This window comes from Podarcis cretensis, assembly GCF_951804945.1.
Source record: "Podarcis cretensis genome assembly, chromosome: 12".
Lineage (NCBI taxonomy): Eukaryota > Metazoa > Chordata > Lepidosauria > Squamata > Lacertidae > Podarcis > Podarcis cretensis.
The window spans coordinates 46,440,880-46,461,431 of NC_137181.1; the positions used below are offsets into that span (position 1 = coordinate 46,440,880).

The following is a 20,552-nucleotide window of genomic DNA, read 5'->3' on the forward strand; positions in this document are numbered from 1 at the left end:
GTTAAGAACGGACCTCCGGAACGAATTAAGTACTTAACCCAAGGTACCACTGTAGTCCAACAGCTTAGTTTGCCATTCCTCTCTGATAGGGACTTTGTCTTCTTTCCATCTCTGGGCTAGTAGCATCTGTGCGGCTGTCATCGCATACATAAAAAGTATTTTCTGCTCCTTTGGAATATTGGTACCTACAATTCCTAACAGAAAAGCTTCCAGTTTTTGTTTTGTTTATTAACAATGTTATTTTAAACATTTTTTTCAATTCATTATATAAGGGCGGTATAAAATTTTAATTGATTGATTGATTGATTGATTGATTAACTAACTAACTAATAATTTGCAGCTAGCAACAAGCCTCCTGAGTTTGTTAAAATGCTTTGTGGACACCCTGAGTATTTGTAGCTTCTGTATATATGCTCCACTTTCCTCTTCCTAACCCCAAAAGAAGGGGAGAGCCATACATAGCAGCTTACAAAATAAAATAAAAGACTAACTTAAAAAGGGCAATAATTCTCCATTAACCCAGCCTGGGGCTGCTTGGTCAAGCGTTGAGCTATAAATGCCTTTAATCTCTATGGAGAGAAGGTGGAAGACCAGTTTTGGTGTGGTCCTAATGGATGCAGGTGGCGCTGTGGGTTAAAGCCTCAGCGCCTAGGGCTTGCCGATCGAAAGGTCGGCGGTTCGAATCCCTGCGGCGGGGTGCGCTCCCGCTGCTCGGTCCCAGCGCCTGCCAACCTAGCAGTTCGAAAGCACCTCCGGGTGCAAGTAGATAAATAGGGACCGCTTACCAGCGGGAAGGTAAACGGCGTTTCCGTGTGCGGCTCTGGCTCGCCAGAGCAGCGATGTCACGCTGGCCACGTGACCCGGAAGTGTCTCCGGACAGCGCTGGCCCCTGGCCTCTTAAGTGAGATGGGCGCACAACCCCAGAGTCTGTCAAGACTGGCCTGTACGGGCAGGAGTACCTTTACCTTTAATGGCTAAACCTATTTTTCTGTCCTCGCTGGGAGTTTTCCAAGCTGCCCTCCTCTCCACCAGCTATTCCCATGAATGCTTTCCATGGCAGCATTTTTATTTTCATTTTTAAAAAGCAAAACCAGAAACCCTTCCTTGATCATGTGGAAATGCCTTAGGTATGTGGGGGGTGAGTGGGTCTTCATCTCACTTGCATTAAAAAAAACAACCCCTTTTTCAAATGAATGCTGAAATCTTAGCAAAATGTAAGTTTGCTTGAATGCAATGATGCCCACAATAGCTGTACTGTCAATCACTTGGCAGACCTTTTAGACATGCGCATCTAAGAGTTTCCATTTCATTCCTGGCTAGCCAGGATCTTTAATAAAATTGCACCTATGTTGGCAGAGAAGAAATTCAATTTTTTTTCCAAACCATGGGACAGCCATACAGTCTCAGGACTGAAAAAAGGAGGTTCTTTTTATCATATGTGGTGGTCTTGTAGTAGGGTTAAAGCTTACTGGGAAATGATATATAATGAAATGAAAAGGATGTTTAAAATAACATTTGTAAAAAAAATATACCCCAGAAGCTTTTCTTTTGGGAATTATAGGGACAGAACTACCTAAACTACAGTGGTACCTCGGGTTAAGTACTTAATTCGTTCCGGAGGTCCGTTCTTAACCTGAAACTGTTCTTAACCTGAAGCACCACTTTAGCTAATGGGGCCTCCAGCTGCCGCTGCGCTGCCGGAGCATGCTTTCTGTTCTCATCCTGAAGCAAAGTTCTTAACCTGAAGCACTATTTCTGGGTTAGCGGAGTCTGTAACCTAAGCGTATGTATCCCAAGGTACCACTGTATATAGAAACATAGTCCTGTATGCGACTACAGTGGCCAGAATGTTACTTGCCCCAAAATGGAAAGAAGCAGAAGTCCTATCAAAGGAAGACTTGATACAAAAACTTATGGAATATGCAGAAATGGCAAAACCTACCAGAAGAATAAGAAATCAAGATAACAAACTTTTTATAAAAGAATAGCAATGGTTTATGGAAAATTTACAGATAAATTTCAAAGAGATAAAAACACTGGCAGGATAATTCTAATAACTTGCAGTTTCATAAGAGTATATATTTAAAGAAGATGAATAAATGAGCACATTAAGTTAATTTGGATATGCAGAAGATATTAAAAATAAATTTAAGGAACTGCAGAAAGGGGGGGAAGGAAGTTAAGTTTTGAAATGTCAAAATGATTGTAAAATTAGTTAAATATATACACTTGAAAAGTATATATATATAAAAAAATTAAAGAACAAAATAAAAGAAAAATCCTGTTCGTTTCTCTCGCCAGGCTAACAAAGAATGAGCTGGATGATGAAGCAGCCGAATGCTTTGCCGAAATGGTAAAGGTCAACAAGCGATTGGGTCATCTATGGTGAGTTGTCTTGGCTCGCGGAGAAGGGACTCTTGAGTCACTGCCTAAGGCTACGAGTCACATTTCAGTCACTGTACATTTTCTACACAAGGACCCAACCCTGAGCTTTGGGCTCCTTTTGACAGAAAGGTCACCGGAAGCCCTTAATTTGCATCAAGGCATCAGATTCATGCTGATCTAAAGTTTGAGTGCCTCATTCTTCACAATTCCCGGGAGGAGTTGCTGAACCAGTGACTAAGGGAGGAATCAGTTGAACTTTTGAAGGATTCCTATGCAGATGACACGTATAAAAATGTGGCAAACCATCAAAACGTTAAAAACTTCCCAATAGAGGGCTGCCTTCAGATGTCTTCTAAAAGTTGTATGGTTCTTTACCTCCTTGACATCTGATGGGAGGGCATTCCACCGGGTGGCCACCACCACCGAGAAGGCCCTTTGCCTGGTTCCGTGTAACCTCACTTCTCGCAAGGAGGGAACCGCCAGAAGGCCCTCTGCGCTGGACCTCAGTGTCCGGGGAGAACGATGGGGGTGGAGACACTCCTTCAGGTATACAGGACCGAGGCCATTTAGGGCTTTAAAGGTCAGCACCAACACTTTGAATTGTGCTCGGAAATGTACTGGGAGCCAATGTAGGTCTTTCAGGTCCAGTGTTCTGTGGTCTCAGCGGCCACTCCCAGTCACCAGTCTAGCTGCTGCATTCTGGATTAGTTGCAGTTTCCGGGTGACCTTCAAAGGTAGCCCCACGTAGAGCGCATTGCAGTAGTCCAAGCGGGAGATAACCAGAGCATGCACCACTCTGGCGAGACAGTCCGCGGGCAGGTAGGGTCTCAGCCGGCGTAGCAGATGGAGCTGGTAGACAGCTGCCCTGGACACAGATGTCCCATGTACACAGTGTTTAGATTAATCACCACCATCAAAGCACCAGCAAAATGTAAGGCTTGGTTTTTGTTTGTTTAGGGATCTACCCCATTGTCAGTAACGCTGACATTTCCTTTTGTCCGTGTGTTGTGTTTTTCCATAACAAATTACCCTTGAGTGACTAATGCTAAAGAAATAAATGACTTGAAGTTTTTTTGTAAAATAAATTGCAGTGTTCTGGGCAAAGGAAAACGGGAGAGATCGAACTCCAAGGTGACTTTACATATTTTTGATGGTTGGCCCCTCTGAGCCGGTCTCTTCCTGCCTCCTCTCTTGCGGTGCCAGCCCAAAGTGGCCAGTGAATTGCCTTCCCCGGCCGTCGCTTTGGATCCGTCATGAATAATCCCCCAGACAGCTGCTCTCCTGTGATCAGAGAGCAGCTGTGTGGTCAATTATACAATTAAGCTCAGTAACCCTGAAAGACGTCCGTGCACTTTAGACTGAAGAGGCTTGGAGCCTCTTGGCTGCGCTTCTATGGGGGGATTGTCTGATGCCAAGCAGGCAAGCCATGCAGATGGAAATCAGAAACCACCAGTTCCTGGCAAGACCCCAGCCTTGTTCAGCAAAAAGGAGTCTTGATTTTCCACTTCAGACGCACCATGCCCAAGCCAAGTGCGTGACAGGCAGGACGCTGTGGACCGGGCGCAAACAGAGAGTGTTTTCTCCGGCGCTGAGTGTTCTCCTTTCTTTTTCTCTTTCTCTTCTAGGCTTATCCAGAATCAGATTACCAGCAGAGGTGCCAAGTGCCTAGCTGATGCTCTCAAGCACAATACGGCCATTAAAGAGATCTGGTAAGAATGATGGCTGTGCAGCTTTCCAAAGTGTGGCAGTCACACTCCAACTGTCTGCTTAGACCCATGTGCAGGATCTTGCCTAGTTACACAGGGGGGCTGTGGCCCCTAAGATGCCATTGGGGCTTCAAGTTTCATCAGCGAGGCCCATGGCGATGAGAGCTGGGGCCTAACATCCAGAGAGCCACATGCTGTTGTTGATGTACAACAAAACGTGTGTGGGATGTTCTCGCACAGTGGCAAACGCCTTGCGCCTTGGCCATTTTCGTGCTTTGGCGATGGAATGCGCGCCCAAATACATTTCACCTGTTTCTGGTGCCAAGAGGGCAAAGGTGCCAAAAGAGATTGTGGAGCTGAGTTGGGCCGCCACAGTCACCTTGACTTCTGAACATGGGGATCCTTCAAACGCAAATCAGGAGTCTGTATCATTCGGATAGTTGGGAGCAAGTAATCCTGCCCTGTGAGGGACATAGGTGGGTTAACCACAGAGCCTAGGACTTGCGAGATGAGCGCTGCAACCCCAGAGTTGCTCACGACTGCACCTAAGGGTCAGGGGCCCCTTTACCTTTACCTTACTACGGGCTAAGCATTCCCAAGAGATGAACAGCTCTTGGATTTCTCTAGGTGGAAATTTCACGTCCTCGTCAGAAACCAGGACTACCTTGTGCCGTTCGTCCCAAAACAAACAGGCAAGAGGAAGAGCGCCAAAGGAAAGAGAGCGAGAGAACCTGCAGAAACAGCTGCTTTATTTTAATTTCTCTTTCCCTCCCTCTTTCCACCTCCAACAGCTTAAATGGAAACCTAATAAGCCAAGAGGATGCAAAAACGTTTGAAGATGAAAGGAGGCTTGTTTTTTTTTGAGATGGGGGGGGGGAGAGAGAGAACGGGTTGGACGGCTGTCAAGATGCCAGGCCTTTGGAACAGTGGTGGCTGAAGCCCGAATGTGATGCCCAGTTGACTCGAGGGTGGAAGACGTGTGCCTTACATTGTGCTTTAAAAAAATAAAATATCTCCTTGGTGCTGTTTTTACATCTTTTAACAGAGGCTTGACGGTAGTTGTTGCCTTAAAAACTAACCATTTGCACCCTACTTCACAGGGGGAATCGTGCATCAACTGACACAACCATTTGTTGTTACTTTATTATGTATGTACTAAAAAAAGGGACGCGGGTGGCGCTGTGGGTTAAACCACAGAGCCTAGGACTTGCCGATCAGAAGGTCGGCGGTTCGAATCCCCGCAACGGGGTGAGCTCCCGTTGCTTGGTCCCTGCTCCTGCCAACCTAGCAGCTCTAAAGCACATCAAAGTGCAAGTAGATAAATAGGTACCACTCTGGCGGGAAGGTAAACGGCGTTTCCGTGCGCTGCTCTGGTTCGCCAGAAGCGGCTTAGTCATGCTGGCCACATGACCCGGAAGCTGTGCGCCGGCTCCCTCGGCCAATAAAGCGAGATGAGCGCCGCAACCCCAGAGTAATGGTCAGGGGTCCCTTTACCTTTACCTGGATGCTAAAAAATTCTGTGTGAGAGAGAGAGAGAAAGAGAGAAAGAGAAGGAGAGAGAGAGATTTATGAACCGATGTGGTTAAAAACAAAGTATGTAGGACATTCACAAGCTAAGAGCAATCTCACCTGGCAGTTGAGCAAGTGAATATCATTCATCCAAGTCTGGGATAGCTCACTCAGTAAAGGATGAGACTCTTAACCTCAAGGTCATGTGTTTGAGCCCCATGTTCATCGCTGGGGGTTGGACTTGATGACCCTCTTGGTCCCTTCCAACTCTACAGTTCTTTGGTTCTATTTTCGATTATTCTATTTTCAGTTCATTTCTGCTCTATCTGCAATGACAGGATTTTCTTGACTTGAGGCTTCATCAGCCTTGACTCGCATGTGATCTGTTCGTGATCTTTGGCCGAAGGGGTTGAGAGTCCAAACGGCAGAGGGACAGCGAAGTGGGAGGGGGAGAGAAAGGAGACAAACACCATGCTATAGGACTAAGCGGAAGCTCCACTTGGGCTGGCAGAAACCCCTCACGCCATGCCAACAAACCTCTAGCGAGCAAGGGCTGTGTGTGCCTGTCATTGCTTGCCACCTCCTGGGGTGCAGGTGGCGCTGTGGTCTAAACCACGGAGCCTCTTGGGCTTGCTGATCGGAAGGTCGATGGTTCGAATCCCCTCAATGGTCTGAGCTCCCGTTGCTCTGTCCCAGCTCTTGCCAACCTAGCAGTTCAAAAGCACGCCAGTGCAAGTAGATAAATAGGTACCACAATGACGGGAAAGTAAAAGTGTTTCCGTGCACTCTGGTTTCCGTCACAGTGTTCCATTGCACCAGAAGCAGATTAGTCCTGCTGGCCACATGACCCGGAAAGTTGACAGGGGACAAACGCCAGCTCCCTTGGCCTGAAAGCGAGATGAGCGCCACAACCCCATAGTCGCCTTTGACTGGACTTAACCGTCCAGGGGTCCTTTGCCTTTACCTTTTTACCTTGCCACCTCCATAGTCTCGTTCAGCAGGAAACAGGAGATAAAGGCTTTGCATTAGTGCCTTAGTCCCAGCCTTTTCCAAGTTGGTGTTTGTGGCGATCACACACGGGGCCCCCGGATGTTTGACGGTCTATTGACCCTGTGCCGCCACTGCGATTGCTTTTTCCGCTGCCGCCACCCCGTATCTCAAGGGGACAGACGGAGTCCAGTCAGTTGTTAACATAAACAAATAATCAAGTTTATTTTTAAATGCAGAAACAAGCTTATGGTTACAGTTAATTTTACTTGGCAGTTTCTTATTCTTAGTTCCTAACAACTCCAAACTGATTATTCCAACTATCTATCTGACTCCACCTAACAATTCCTCTCACTCTCTCACAATACAACTCTACGAACCCACACCTAAACCTCCCTCTTCCTTCTTCAACTCCCAAACCTCAACTCCCAACTCTCAAACCTCAACCCAACTGACTTTCAAAACCTCCCACTCTAACTTTTATTCCCCCCTTGCATTCTCACTGGCCAATCACATCACACCTATTTTAACCCTTTCCTTATGACCCATCCTAGGAGGCAAACGCCACAGTGCTCTCCAGGTGAGCTCGCTGGGGCTGATGGGAACTATAGTCCAAAATACCTGGAAGGCAGCTTGGGGGATGGAGGGTGGCGTTTGCCTTCGTCTGTGTTCCACTTGCAAACAGATCAGAATGAAACAGATGATGTCCTGCAAACATGGTGCCATCAAATCAGGATCAAGGCTCCACAAACAGTGACAGTCATATCACCTCCTTGCAGACTTTGTGCAAACAAATTGGGGTGAATGCTCAGCAAACAGGTCGGTTTAGAAGCAACCTGGGTCCTTGGTCGTATTAAAAGCAGTGCAGCCATCCCTTTGGAGGCCAAGCAAAAGAGCAACAGAATTTGTGCAGAGGCGTTGGGGACTGGGCAGAGGGGAAATGGTGAAGACCGCACTCTCCCCCCAGACTCACCCTCCCAGGGAGGAGAAAGGAAGACAATATAGATTTACAACAGGAGTTTGAGGGAGGTCGCAGCTCAGAGGCAGATGAGGGGGAAAGCTGGAAAATCATGGGAGAGCCAGAACAACACTCAACGTCATTAGAAAGCGTTCCAGACCCTCCTCCCAGAACCCAGCGAGCCTTAAAAGTAGGAGAGCAAAGACAGAGGGCACATAGATCACCCGTAGAGGAGGTGATGAGGATGATGAGTGAGGAAATGGGGGGTGGAGAGTCACTTGGGACAACACCCTTATCCGAGAGGCTGGGTTTTATAGCCTCCCTCTGTAGAGATTGAAATAAAAAAGGACGCTAAGAAACTTTCCCTTGTCTTTATACCGTATTTTTCGTTCCATAATACGCACCTGACCATAAGACACACCTAGTTTTTAGAGGGGGAATGCAAGAAAAAAAATTCTTTAAAGGGAGCGCTGAGCAGAGCCTGTATGCATCCCAGGCTCTGCTCAGCGCTCCCTTTCACGAGCCACGCGGAGCATGTGTGCGGCTCTTGGGGGCTTTTCCCCGAGGAGGGAGGAGGGACTCACAGGCTGCCCTTCTCCCTCCTCGGGGAAAAGCCCCCAAGAGCCACACACACGCTCCACGCGGCTCTTTAAAGGGAGCGCTGAGCAGAGCCTCCCGCCTGCATTCGCTCCATAAGATGCACACACATTTCCCCTTACTTTTTAGGAGAGAAAAAGTGCGTCTTATGGAGCGAAAAATACAGTACTTTCCTGCACAACCGGCCAGGATCCGCTAACAGCATCCTGACAAGAGGATGAATGGGTGCCTTTAACATTCACATTCTACGTAATAGGCATCCTATAGTATTCAGCTTGCAGTCCGCAGAATAAGCCAGTGCCCTTGGCTTATTCTCTTTCAAATGGCAAAATTCAGGTGTGAAAAATGAATGCAGCACTGTCTTTCTGTAGCCTCTTCCCTTGGCCTTTTTTTTTTTTTTTTTTTTGGACTATGATGCCAACAGTTTTGCACTGTGATGTCACACAGTTGCCATCCTCATGGTTACAGCCATACCAGCTACAGACCAGCTTAACCCAGACAAGTAACCATCAACCAGGGGATTGAATGTGACCAAGTGGGCAATGGGTGGGGTGGGAAATCCACTGACCTGGAATGCTAGGTGCAAACATCTTCTGCCAAACTCCGGCCTACACTCGAGTAGGATCCTGGCAGAGACACATGCCCGACTGGCATGTTCCCTCCCTCCTGGTTGTTCGTTTGGGAGCTTCAAAAGCTTTCTTCAGCCCGAACATGACAGCGACCGATGCCAACCAACATCGGCACACTTAGGGATCCGCAGAGTTTGTGCAGTTGCATAACAGACCTCAGCAACTCAGCATTTTGGCTAATCTACTTTATATACATATAAAAACACACGGAGCGCTGCAACATGGCTCCCTCTCTCTCTAACATCAGACAGCAAAGAGAAAAAGAACAAAGGACAATAGTCCCACTTCACAGAACACAGTAACACAAACATCCTGCCTCCGTCACGTCCCACTCTGGGGAGTCAAAACATATATCGTCATGTGATAGACAAAAATCCCATGACTGCAATCATGGAGCAGGAATTCTAACAGTCTGTTCTCCCAAGTTTCCTCTGTCTCTTCACTTTCTCTCACAGCTGCATTTCTTGCCTTACCCCTATTCATGACCACAATGCCAAGCAACACCTATCGGCCTGCACCAATCTTAGGTCACAGTCATACTCTGCATTCAAAGCACTACGATGCCGCTTTAAACCGTCATGGCTTCCCCCAAAGAATTCTGGGAACTGGAGTTTGTTAAGGGTGCCGAGAGTTCTTAGGAGACCCCGATTCCCCTCCCAGAGTCCCTTGTGAAGAGGGATAGATGGTTAAAGGACTCTGGCCACTGTAGCTCTGTGAGGTCGCCTAACACCTTCCAGCACCCTTAAACTACAGCTCCCAGAATTCTTTGGGGGGAGCCATAATGGTTTAGTGTGGCATCGTAGTGCTTTATGGTGTGAACATAGCCTTAGGTCACAATCTGTGCCTTTGTTCTGTAATTAAAGGGGCCTTGTACACACCAGCAGTGCTAACTTCTGGGTAAGCGTGTAGATAAGAGCTAATTCACTAGAAGGGGGGGGGATAGGGGATAAATAGCTGCTGCCACAGGATTCAAATTTGATTACTGTATTTTTCCATATATAAGACTAGGGGGTTTTTAACCAAAAAATTAGGTTTAAAATTGGGGCTCGTCTTATACACGGATAGTGCTGAGGCGTGTTTTCTTAATTTGGAGTCCCCAAAAATAGGGGGTGTCTTATACATGGGGAACGTCTTATACACAAAAAATACGGTATATTTGCAAGAGCACGAAGGAGGTTCTACCTTTATCCCTTATTTTATGTATATACAAAACTCACATTCTTTGTCGTCCTGGTTACAGAAGAAAGCATTCCTTTTCAATTCAGTGTCAGCAAATCTGAGAGGTTAAAGGTAGGGGGGAGTCATTTGACCCCCTCCCCCAGCTATTGCTGGGTTACTCCTGCCATCACCCCAAACTTTGGCCATGGAGACTGAGCCTGGTAGGAGATGGACTCCAACAACATCTGGCATTCCACAGGTTCTCCACTTCTACATAGAAGTCCCATGGCAACACATCCTATATGGCTGAGTTTGTGTATGGGATGTTGTTTGCTTTATAATGTGTGTGTGTGTGTGTGTGTGTGTGTGTGTGTGTGTGTGTAATCTTTTTATTCAGTTTTACTCTATACATTTAAATTCAGACATTGATCATAATCATCAACATTCAGGATTCCCCGAATCCTTGGACTTCCCTCCACCCCTCCATGGTTTCCATTTCAAACTTTTTCTACTGCATCATATATTTTCTCTATTTTCTTAAAATAATTTCCTCCTTAGTTTTTAATACATTAAAAGTGTTACTCAAATCCTGCCAAAGTTTTTAGTTGTTTACAGTGTTCTCTTAAGTAAATTGTAAATTTTCCCCATTCCTTATTAAAGTTTCTATCTTCCTGGTTTCTGATTTTCCCAGTTGTTTTCGCCATTTCGGCGTAGTCCATCATCTTCATCAGTCATTCATCTCTGGGCCATTAGTATCCGTGCTGCTGTCGTCACATACATAGACAATCGTTTCTGCTCTTTTGGTATCTCTGCATCTAAAATTCCTTTAAAAGCTGATTTTTCCACAAAAGTTATTTAAAACATTTTTTTCAACTCATTATACATCATTTCCCAGAATGCTTTTGTTATCTTGCATATCCACCACATGTTCTGTGCGCTTGATGATTTCAGCCAGAGCCCAACTATGTCAAAACCTGGTCTAGATAAGAGCTAAATCAATCTGGAGTTAAAATAACACTTTAGCTTTTTAAAGAGGAACACCAAGCTCTCCCAGGTCATTGGGGAGTGGAGAGCTTGAGCGATCTATTTAAAAATTCTGTGGTCATTTCACCAGCTCTGTCTAAACTGTGCTTCTTGGAAAATACAGCTGGACCCCTTTAATCGTCTCAAAGAGCCTGGCATCTTGGCACAACAACATGGGGGGAATAGGCCTTTTCCAATGAATGGAGCTTGGCAGCCTACAATGGGGCCTTGTTCGCCAGAATTCAGGTCTCTGGAAATAAAAATAGGTTTACGTTCCAAGTTAAAATAGACCGGTATGTCACAGGGATCGGTAATTTGCTGAAAAGCACTTTCCATGGAGGTAAGCGACCCTGTTAATAAATTCACCTTTAAGGACTTTAAGGGGAAGCTGACTGGTTTTGCTTCGGCTTCTAGCCGTGCCAGACAATGCGTCGGATCGAACCCAAGTTTGATGGTGTCGTTCAAAGGAACTTGCTGGCGGGTTTAGCTGCTGCTGTTTTGGTTCCAGATTGTGTGGGCTGAAGTGGGCAGCAAATGCACAACAGCATAAGGCAGCTCTCAAAATGCTTGTCCAAAGCGGCGGGCCTAGGAATGGCGAGTAAGGAATCTGGACGCAAATATCACTACTAGCAGTTATGTTTCTATCTCACTCTTCGTCCCCAAATAGCCCAGGGAGGCAAGCTACAAAGAAGCAAAATGCTACAATTAAAAATACACTCGTACCTTGGAAGCCGAACAGAATCCATTCCGGAAGTGCGTTTGACTTCCAAAACGTTCGACAACCAAGGCGAGGCTTACGATTGGCTGCAGGAGATTCCTGCAGCCAATTGGAAGCCACGTCAGACGTTTGGCTTCCAAGGAATGTTCGCAAACAGTCACTTCCGGGTTTGCGGCGTTTGGGAGCCAAAACGTTTGACTCACAAGGCATTCGGCTTCCAAGGTATGACTGTAAAAGCATTCACCGCCAGGGCCCGCCCAAGACATTTTGCCACCTGAGGCACATCCCTAAATGGCTTTCCCCTCCCTGCGAGGTAAGAAGGGGTGAAAGAAAATCTACGTTGGGAACAAGCAGGGGAAGAAGGATCTACATTGGGATCTGCTGCCACAGTGGACCTTGCAGCCTGAGGCAGTTACTTCATCTTGCCTCATGGGTGGAGTGGCCCTGTTCACCACATACAATGAATCCTACACTGAAGAGTCAGAAATATCCATATTACTAGAACAGGGCTGGGGAAGCTCTGCCTCATGGGCAGAGACATCACCTTGCCAACAAAGGTCCGTATAGTTAAAGCTATGGTTTTCCCAGTAGTGATGTGTGGAAGTGAGAGCTGGACCATAAAGAAGGCTGATCGCTGAAGAATTGATGCTTTTGAATTATGGCGCTGGAGGAGACTCTTGAGAGTCCCATGGACTGCAAGAAGATCAGACCTATCCATTCTTAAGGAAATCAGCCCTGAGTGCTCACTGGAAGGACAGACCCTGAAGCTGAGGCTCCAATACTTGGGCCACCTCATGAGAAGAGAAGACTCCCTGGAAAAGACCCTGATGTTGGGAAAGATTGAGGGCACAAGGAGAAGGGGACGACAGAGGACGAGATGGTTGGACAGTGTCTCGAAGCTACCAGCATTAGTTTGACCAAGCTGCGGGAGGCAGCAGAAGACAGGAGTGCCTGGTGTGCTCTGGTCCATGGGGTCACGAAGATTCGGACACAACTAAACGACTAAACAACAACAACAACAAGGTCCCAGTTTGGCCCAAGCGGCTGTTTCCCCCCATGATGTCGTTTCTGATGTCAGGTGCCAGGCAGGTGGAGACTGTTAAAACCAGGAATGGGGGGCACTTAAATGACTCCCCAAAAATCCCAAGTCCCCACCACAGCCTCTAACTAAGGTCAGGCACCATACATACACAACAGCAAAGAGGCTCAGAAAAACAGACTATAAAATTGTAGCAATAAGTGGATATCCTGCATCGTACTGTTTCCTCTGACTATCCAACATAGAATAAAATAATCACCAAAATTCAACGGTTTGACAAATTTCCTTGGTTTCAACGGCTAATGACTCCTCTGGAAGGGCTCCCCCTGCCTCCATAATCCTTAAGCATAAGGTCACATACTCCTTGCCCCTCCACAAAGTGTGAACTTAGCCTCACAATAGGAGGCAGGAGGCGACCAAGGGCAGCACATACCTCAGGCAGAAATCCATCTGGATGGTGGATTGAATCCTGATACTTTCAGAGGAGAAGCGCAGGAAAACCTTGCAGCTAGGGGGATGTGTTAAAAGGTGTCAGGGTTATTGACAGGGGTGGGTGATGGGCTCATGTTTCTACATGGCAAGCACTCCTGCTTTGTGACATATTTGTGATGTATTGATGATGCTGTTGAAAAATGTATTATGGGAAATGGGGAGAGCTCTTAAAGGTTCACGCAACCCCATGCCCCCCATGTTCCCACTCTTTGTGTGTTTGAACCTTGTTGCAACTGTGATAGGGATTTTATGGTCTTAGATATATGGTAATGTTCATAAGTGTACCAACCAAGCACGTACATAGATCAGCACAGGAAGACCGACCTGGAACCATTTTGATTCCTAAACTGAGCAAATGTTTTCTCTGCAAGGTCAAAGTGGGAAACCTCCCCATTGTCTCTTTCCTCACAAATCCTGTCTTAAGGGCACATTTAAGATATGAATAGGGTGTGAGCCTGTGACCTGGCCCAGGAACTAAGTATTTATCATTACAAAAGACTGGCCAGGCTCCCCAGGGTATCCAGTCAAGTAACCTGCCAGACAGGAGATAAACAATGACACGAGAAAAACAACATTCAAATTTCTGTTTAGACCGCCTTTTCTGTGATGTAGGTATGATGTATCTGGGGGGGTGGTCTTAGGTTACACCCCTTCTGTGATGTTTGTTGTTGTTTAGTCGTTTAGTCGTGTCCGACTCTTCATGACCCCATGGACCAGAGCACGCCAGGCACTCCTGTCTTCCACTGCCTCCCGCAGTTTAGTCAAACTCATGCTTGTAGCTTCGAGAACACTGTTCAACCATCTCATCCTCTATTGTCTCCTTCTCCTTGTGCCCTCCATCTTTCCCAACATCAGGGTCTTTTCCAGGGAGTCTTCTCTTCTCATGAGGTGGCCAAAGTATTGGAGTCTCAGCTTCAGGATCTGTCCTTCCAGTGAGCACTCAGGGCTGATTTCCTTCAGAACGGATAGGTTTGATCTTCTTGCAGTCCATGGGACTCTCAAGAGTCTCCTCCAGCACCATAATTCAAAAGCATTCTGTGATGTATGTATGATGTTTCTGGGGGTGGTCTTGATCTACAGGGTGGCAATTTCAAAAGTCTTTATAAAGCCTTGCGCGCCATTTTTCTGGTTTCCTCCTCTCTTCTGCGGGTGAGGGGAGAACCCTGTTGCAACAGATCAATAAAGATCAAGCGTACTAGCTGCTTTGCTTCTCAATATTCTCTGCTTGGCCTCTGTTATTCTCTCCTACCAATAGGGAACCTATGTAAGGACTCTATATGGGCTCTTGGATACCCCATAAGGGAAAAGGGCATTTTTTGTTTACGACACAACAAATAAAGATCAGGTCTGCAGACTGCTGTTTGCTTCTTTAACTTGACTGGAGTCTCTTTCTTTTGCTGACTGGAGAGACTTGTGGGGAGTCAAGCTGGGCAGCGGAGTTAATCCACACCTCAGGATTTTTCCTTATCAAGACAAACCTGGACAGGCTGCACTGACAGACAGCCACATAAAGGCTGCTGGGTTGCCTGCATGACGACTGAGTTCCTCATGGCAACTAGAACAATGAATACTTTTCCATGTGCGCTTATGTGGAACAAAGGACTCAAATGACAGACATTAAACTCAGTGTACATATCCAAATCCACAGTAGCTTCTTATTCAATGCAAAACAAGTTGGTGGTGATTTGCGCTAGACCTTTAAATGGCATTCAGAGCATACTGTTTCCCTCAATGAATTATGGGCACTATTGTTTGTTAAGGGTTGCTTTGAAGTGCTCCTCTGAACTACAGTACCCAGAATTCTTTGAGGGGAAGAATGATCTTTAAAGGTACAGTGTGTACACACCTTAGCTGGGAGGTGGGGAGGAAGACAAGAAGATTATGTTTAACCCTTTCCCTGCCAGAGATGTTTTCTTTCCCCTGGGACCTGTCTGGCATTCCAATTTTACCTCTGCCAAGTATTCCCAAAGGAATAATAATAATAATAATTATTATTATTATTATTATTATTATTAATTATTTATACCTCACCCATCTGGCTGAGTTTCCCCAGCCACTCTGGGTGGCTCCAAATCAAATGTTAAAAACAGTACAGCAATAAATATTAAAAACTTCCCTAAACAGGGCTGCCTTCAGATGTCTTTTTAAGATAAGGTAGCTACTTATATCCTTCACATCTGAGGGGAGGGTGTTACACAGGGTGGGCGCCACAACCGAGAAGGCCCTCTGTCTGGTTCCCTGTAACCTCACTTCTCGCAATGAGGGAACCGCCAGAAGGCCCTCGGCGCTGGACCTCAGTGCCCGGGCAAAACGATGGGGGTGGAGACGCTCCTTCAGGTACACAGGACTGAGGCCGTTTAGGGCTTTAAAGGTCAGCACCAACACTTTGAATTGTGCTCGGAAACGTACTGGGAGCCAATGCAGATCTCTCAGGACCAGTGTTATGTGGTCCTGGCGGCCGCTCCCAGTCACCAGTCTAGCTGCTGCATTCTGGGTCACCTTCAAAAGTAGCCCCACGTAGAGCGCACTGCAGTAGTCCAAGCGGAAGATAACTAGAGCATGGAAGCTTTGTTCCTAAACTGACCTGGAATACGGTGGGTGTGGAGAGGGGGAAAGTTGTGGGAGTGACAGACTCTAGTTCCCATTTGCAGAATATAAGGAAGACAGCCCTGGGTCATTTGACCCTTTAATTTGTTCTCTTTTCCCTCCTATAAAAAATTTGCACGGCACTCTCTTTTAAAGTTTAAGGAACAAATAACTTTTGCTGAGTGTGCTTGCAGTTGCAGATTAAATATACAATGTGGGTGGATGTTTCTGAAATTGCTAATACGTCTGACATGGATCAAACTGTTGCAGCAGACTAGCTAACAGGTGCTTCAGGTTAAGAACAGTTTCAGGTTAAGAACAGACCTCCGGAACGAATTAAGTACTTAACCCGAGGTACCATTGTATATTTCACACATGGTTCATATATTTAGATATGTGTGCATTTATGAATATTTATTCTATATTTGAGACCTCAAAATTCTTATAACACAGATCACAGCCTCCTAAGAACATTTCGCAACGGAGAAGGGGCTTTGTTACGCCCTGGCGCAGTTTAAAGATGATGTTTGCCCCCTATGACTTGTTTGCAGACCCAGCCCGTGCATATATTTTGAGCAAGGGTTTTCCTGAACCTTTAATGGGGTTGAAACCCAGAGGGCTGTGTTTTGATAAAAGTTAATTGGCTGGCCAGCCAGCAAGCATTTGCTGAATCAGAGATGAAAAAATAGAACAGGGCATGAAGGCAGAAGGCTTAAGACAAATGGAAGATGACCCAAGGACTGTGAAATATACTCAGTCGAGAGTGGATTTCATGCTCTTTATTCAGCTCATAGTGGTGAGGAGGGATGGTAGTCCCCTCAAAGTATCTGCTTTATATATATTATTTACACAATGGGCTGCACGTGATTGGCTAATTCCAGAATTCTCCTGTAGGCCAATCAGGTTGTGGATTCACTTCCATCTGGAGCCGGATTGGGTGGCTCCTGCAGACCAATCATATTGATGCATTGTTCTAGGACCAATCAGACTGCTGTATTCTGAATCCTACTGTTCTAGGACCAATAGACTGCTGCATTTTGGTTTCTTTTGTTCTAGGACCAATCAGACTGCTGCATTTTGGATCCTATTCAGCTCAGTACATAACAGACTGCTAGTGAGTTAGTCTCTCCGACAGTCAGTAAAAGCTGAGGAGGAGAGGCTATTTGGAGAGATTCCCCAACCAAGACTGAACCCCACCCCCCACCACTGCAAGTAGCATCCTTCCTTAGAAACAAAGACGCGTGAGATGAATACTCTGAAAGAGGCATGCAGGGGATTTGAAGAAAAACTATCACATGCTGCAATGCAGCCGTGTTCTCTGCAAATAAACACTGCGGTTGGGGTATTAAACAAGGTGGATAATTCTGTAATCACGTTGTAACCAAAGAACTATCTGTGCTACTGTCATGCGAAGTTAATGGACTTGTTCCCAGTCCCATCAAGAAATTCTTTAGTTGAATTGCAGCTCAGATCTAAATACCAACCCACCAGTGGACCGCAACACCATTAAAGAAAAACCATTAGTACAGCAGAGCATTAAATCTAAACAAGAAACCGAAACAACCCAGCATGAAATATTTATTCATTGGAAGCATTTTTTTTAAATAACCCTGCTTCTTAACTGGAAAAAAAAAAAGAATTTCCAGAGCAACTTACAAGGCAGGTCCCTGCTCATAGTCAGCGGTACAGTGTAAAAAAGCAGCTCAAAAGGAAAGAGGATTGTGGGGGGAGAAGGAAAGATGTGAACTCATGCACTGGTTCTTAATTACAGGATTCTTGTAAAGATCGGCTGGAATGGAAAGAGTGCAAGGGGAGGAAGAGATAAAAGTTGCTGAGCTGATGAAAAGACTCAGCCATATTCCTCTCTCTCTTTCTCTCCCTCTCTCCCCAACCTTCTGCTGATGGAATTGCTGATGCTAGATGACCACATTCAAAATAGAAAAAACCCAAAAGAAGCCTCACCGAAACAATAACTTCCAAAGGCCTGGGCAAATAAAAATAAGCGCTGTTGGGGCATCCCTTTAAAGCAACGGTGGGGAACCTGAAGCTTTTCTGACGTAAAGGTAAAGGTAAAGGGACCCCTGACCATTAGGTCCAGTCGTGACCGACTCTGGGGTTGCGACGCTCATCTTGCTTTATTGGCCGAGGGAGCCGGTGTACAGCTTCTGGGTCATGTGGCCAGCATGACTAAGCCGCTTCTGGCAAACCAGAGCAGCGCACGGAAACGCCGTTTACCTTCCCGCCAAAGCGGTACCTATTTATCTACTTGCACTTCGTGCTTTCAAACTGTTAGGTTGGCAGGAGCAGGGACCGAGCAACGGGAGCGCACCCCATTGCGGGGATTCGAACCACCGACCTTCTGATCAGCAAGTCCTAGGGCTCTGTGGTTTAACTCACAGCGCCACCCACACCCTGGGTTACCTTAGGGCAGTCTTTAAAGCCTTGTTTGCAGAGCTCCCAGAGAACGAGTCACTCATCTCCCTGCTTTTCGCCCCCTGCATGATGTCCTGGCAGTGATGTCTAGCACAGCTTGCCACTGACACCTTCCTCCATGTGTGGAGCTTCGACACCAACAGCAGCATCGGCACTAGGGAGCAAGCTTTCCGTGCAACTTGGGAAGATCCACGTCGCAAATGGCATCAAACGTTACAGGTGGAGGACAGGAAAGGCATCCTCTGGGGATACAAAGGCGCATCTCTGTGACAAAGGAAAGCTTTATCCTGCCTTCTTTCTCATATACCCGAATGCGTTTGGCTACCTGAATGCAATTTACACACAGTAAATAATTCAAGCCAGCAAAGAGCTACATGCTTTATAGCTTAGGGCAAGTGAGAATTGCTTGTAAGCAAGGGAAGCTTTTTCCCAATGAGAAGAGAGCTGGTTATTTCATTTTCCTTGCCCGTTAAAGTGCTGGTAGTGCAGTTTGTGCCCTCATTTATACCAGGGCAAAGGAACAGCCTAATACGATCTGTATCTTCACAGGCAAAAAACGTATTAATGCCTGGACTCTGCACATCCAAGGTTTATTAATTAAATGCAACATTCTGCTGTGTGCCAGATTCCTCAAGCGTACCAGGAACTCATCTTGCAGTATCCCTGTAGAGAAAAAAAAAGTCCATCTTCTCCTGCATTACTCATTTAAGAGGCAATGATGAAGTACTGCTTTGAGAACCTATTGCTAGAGGGCTCCATCTACTAGCTGTCAGAGGATAGCTGCCTGCCCAGGGAGATTTCTGTGCTTTGCTCTGGCAATATTTACACTTTAGCTTCTTCCAGCCTTGAACCTGGCAGCTGAAGCTGCAGGCTAGGTGACAAGTTCCGGACCTCGCTGATAGCTTGGTGCAAGGTCCTTAGACGCAGGCAGCAAGATCTATCGAACCGTTGCTGTTTGAAGGTCCAGCCCCGAACAGAAAGAAACACAAAGAAGCGATAAGGTGCGGCGCAGAAGTCCAAATTGGTGGATGAGTCATTTGAAGCATATCTGCAGCACAGACTAAGCAAGAAAGCTGTGTGGTGAAAGGTTAAGGGATCCTGCCCAGTGCGATGTGCCTTTTAAACTCTTTGTCAGCCTAGACAAAGCATCATTCTTCTCAGGTTGGAACACACCGGGTTCAAAACACTTTCCGCAATCAGGCAGAGAGGTTCGATTATAGTCTTTCACAAACCCTCCCAATATCTTCCCCAACAAATGTAAGAGTCCATTACGCAGCAACCTCATTTCAAAACAAATGTGAAGAGCAATTTAATAAAATGCCCTTTGAACTCCTACGCCCAAAGAGCATAATAACTAAGCGGAATTATTTGGTCTCTGCATTGATTCCATCACAAGGCTATGACAAAATTATCTGTAGTTTACCCCCTGCAGAGCTACAATTTCCAGCACCCTTAGTAAGCTATAGTTCCCAGAATTCATTGAGGGAAGCCATGTTGCCTTCAATGTAGGGTGTGGATTTTTCACATCCAGCAGTACCTCAATTTTCCCATGCAGGATTTAAGAAAAAAGGTTGAGAAAGAGAGTGTTTTACCACACAATGGATTACACAGCCACCCCAATACATCTCCTCTTTCAGGGTTGGAATATACAGCTGGGTTGTCTTGAGGTGTACAGGCTACAGTTGTAAACTGCATACATGTCATAGAAACATATCATAGACTCTTAGAGTCTGAAGGGCACATTTAAGATATGAATAGGGTGTGAGCCTGACCTGGCTCAGGAACTAAGTATTTATCATTACAAAAGACTGGCCAGGCTCCCCAGGGAATCCAATCAAGTGACCATTAAACAGGTAATCTGGCAGACAGGAGGTAAACAGATTTCTCCTGTAGACCGCCCTTTCTGTGATGTAGGTATGATGTATCTGGGTGGTGGGGGTGGTCTTGAGCTACACCCCTTCTGTGATGTATGTATGATGTTTCTGGGGGTGGCCTTGATCTACAGGGTGGCAATTTCAAAAGTCTATATAAGGGCTTGTACACCATTGTTCTGAGTTCCTCCTCTCTCCTGCGTATGATGAGTGAGGACCTTGTTGCAACAAATCAATAAAGATCAGGCTTACTAGCTGCTTTGCTTCTCAATATTCTCTGGTTGGCCTCTGTTATTTTCTCCTACCTATAGGGAACCTACGTAATGGCTCTTAGATACCCCATAAGGGAAAAGGGCAGATTTTTGTTTACAACAGAGGTCTCCTACCACACTGTAAGGTAAAGGTAAAGGTACCCCTGCCTGTACGGGCCAGTCTTGACAGACTCTGGGGTTGTGCGCCCA

General features: G+C 46.2%; 1 protein-coding gene across 4 annotated transcripts in view; it reads left to right on the forward strand.

Annotated features, from left to right (window-relative positions):
* The window catches only part of NOD1 (nucleotide binding oligomerization domain containing 1), a 40,907-nt gene extending 35,774 nt beyond the window's left edge, over positions 1-5,133 (forward strand). For all 4 annotated transcript variants that reach the window (XM_079947194.1, XM_079947193.1, XM_079947196.1 and 1 more), the window contains 3 exons: positions 2,302-2,385; positions 4,011-4,094; positions 4,883-5,133. In XM_079947194.1, coding sequence (XP_079803320.1) covers positions 2,302-2,385; positions 4,011-4,094; positions 4,883-4,955 — 241 coding nt within the window. In that variant the 3' untranslated portion in view covers positions 4,956-5,133. The remainder of the gene's footprint in view (positions 1-2,301; positions 2,386-4,010; positions 4,095-4,882) is intronic.
* Positions 5,134-20,552: the final 15,419 nt, after the last annotated feature.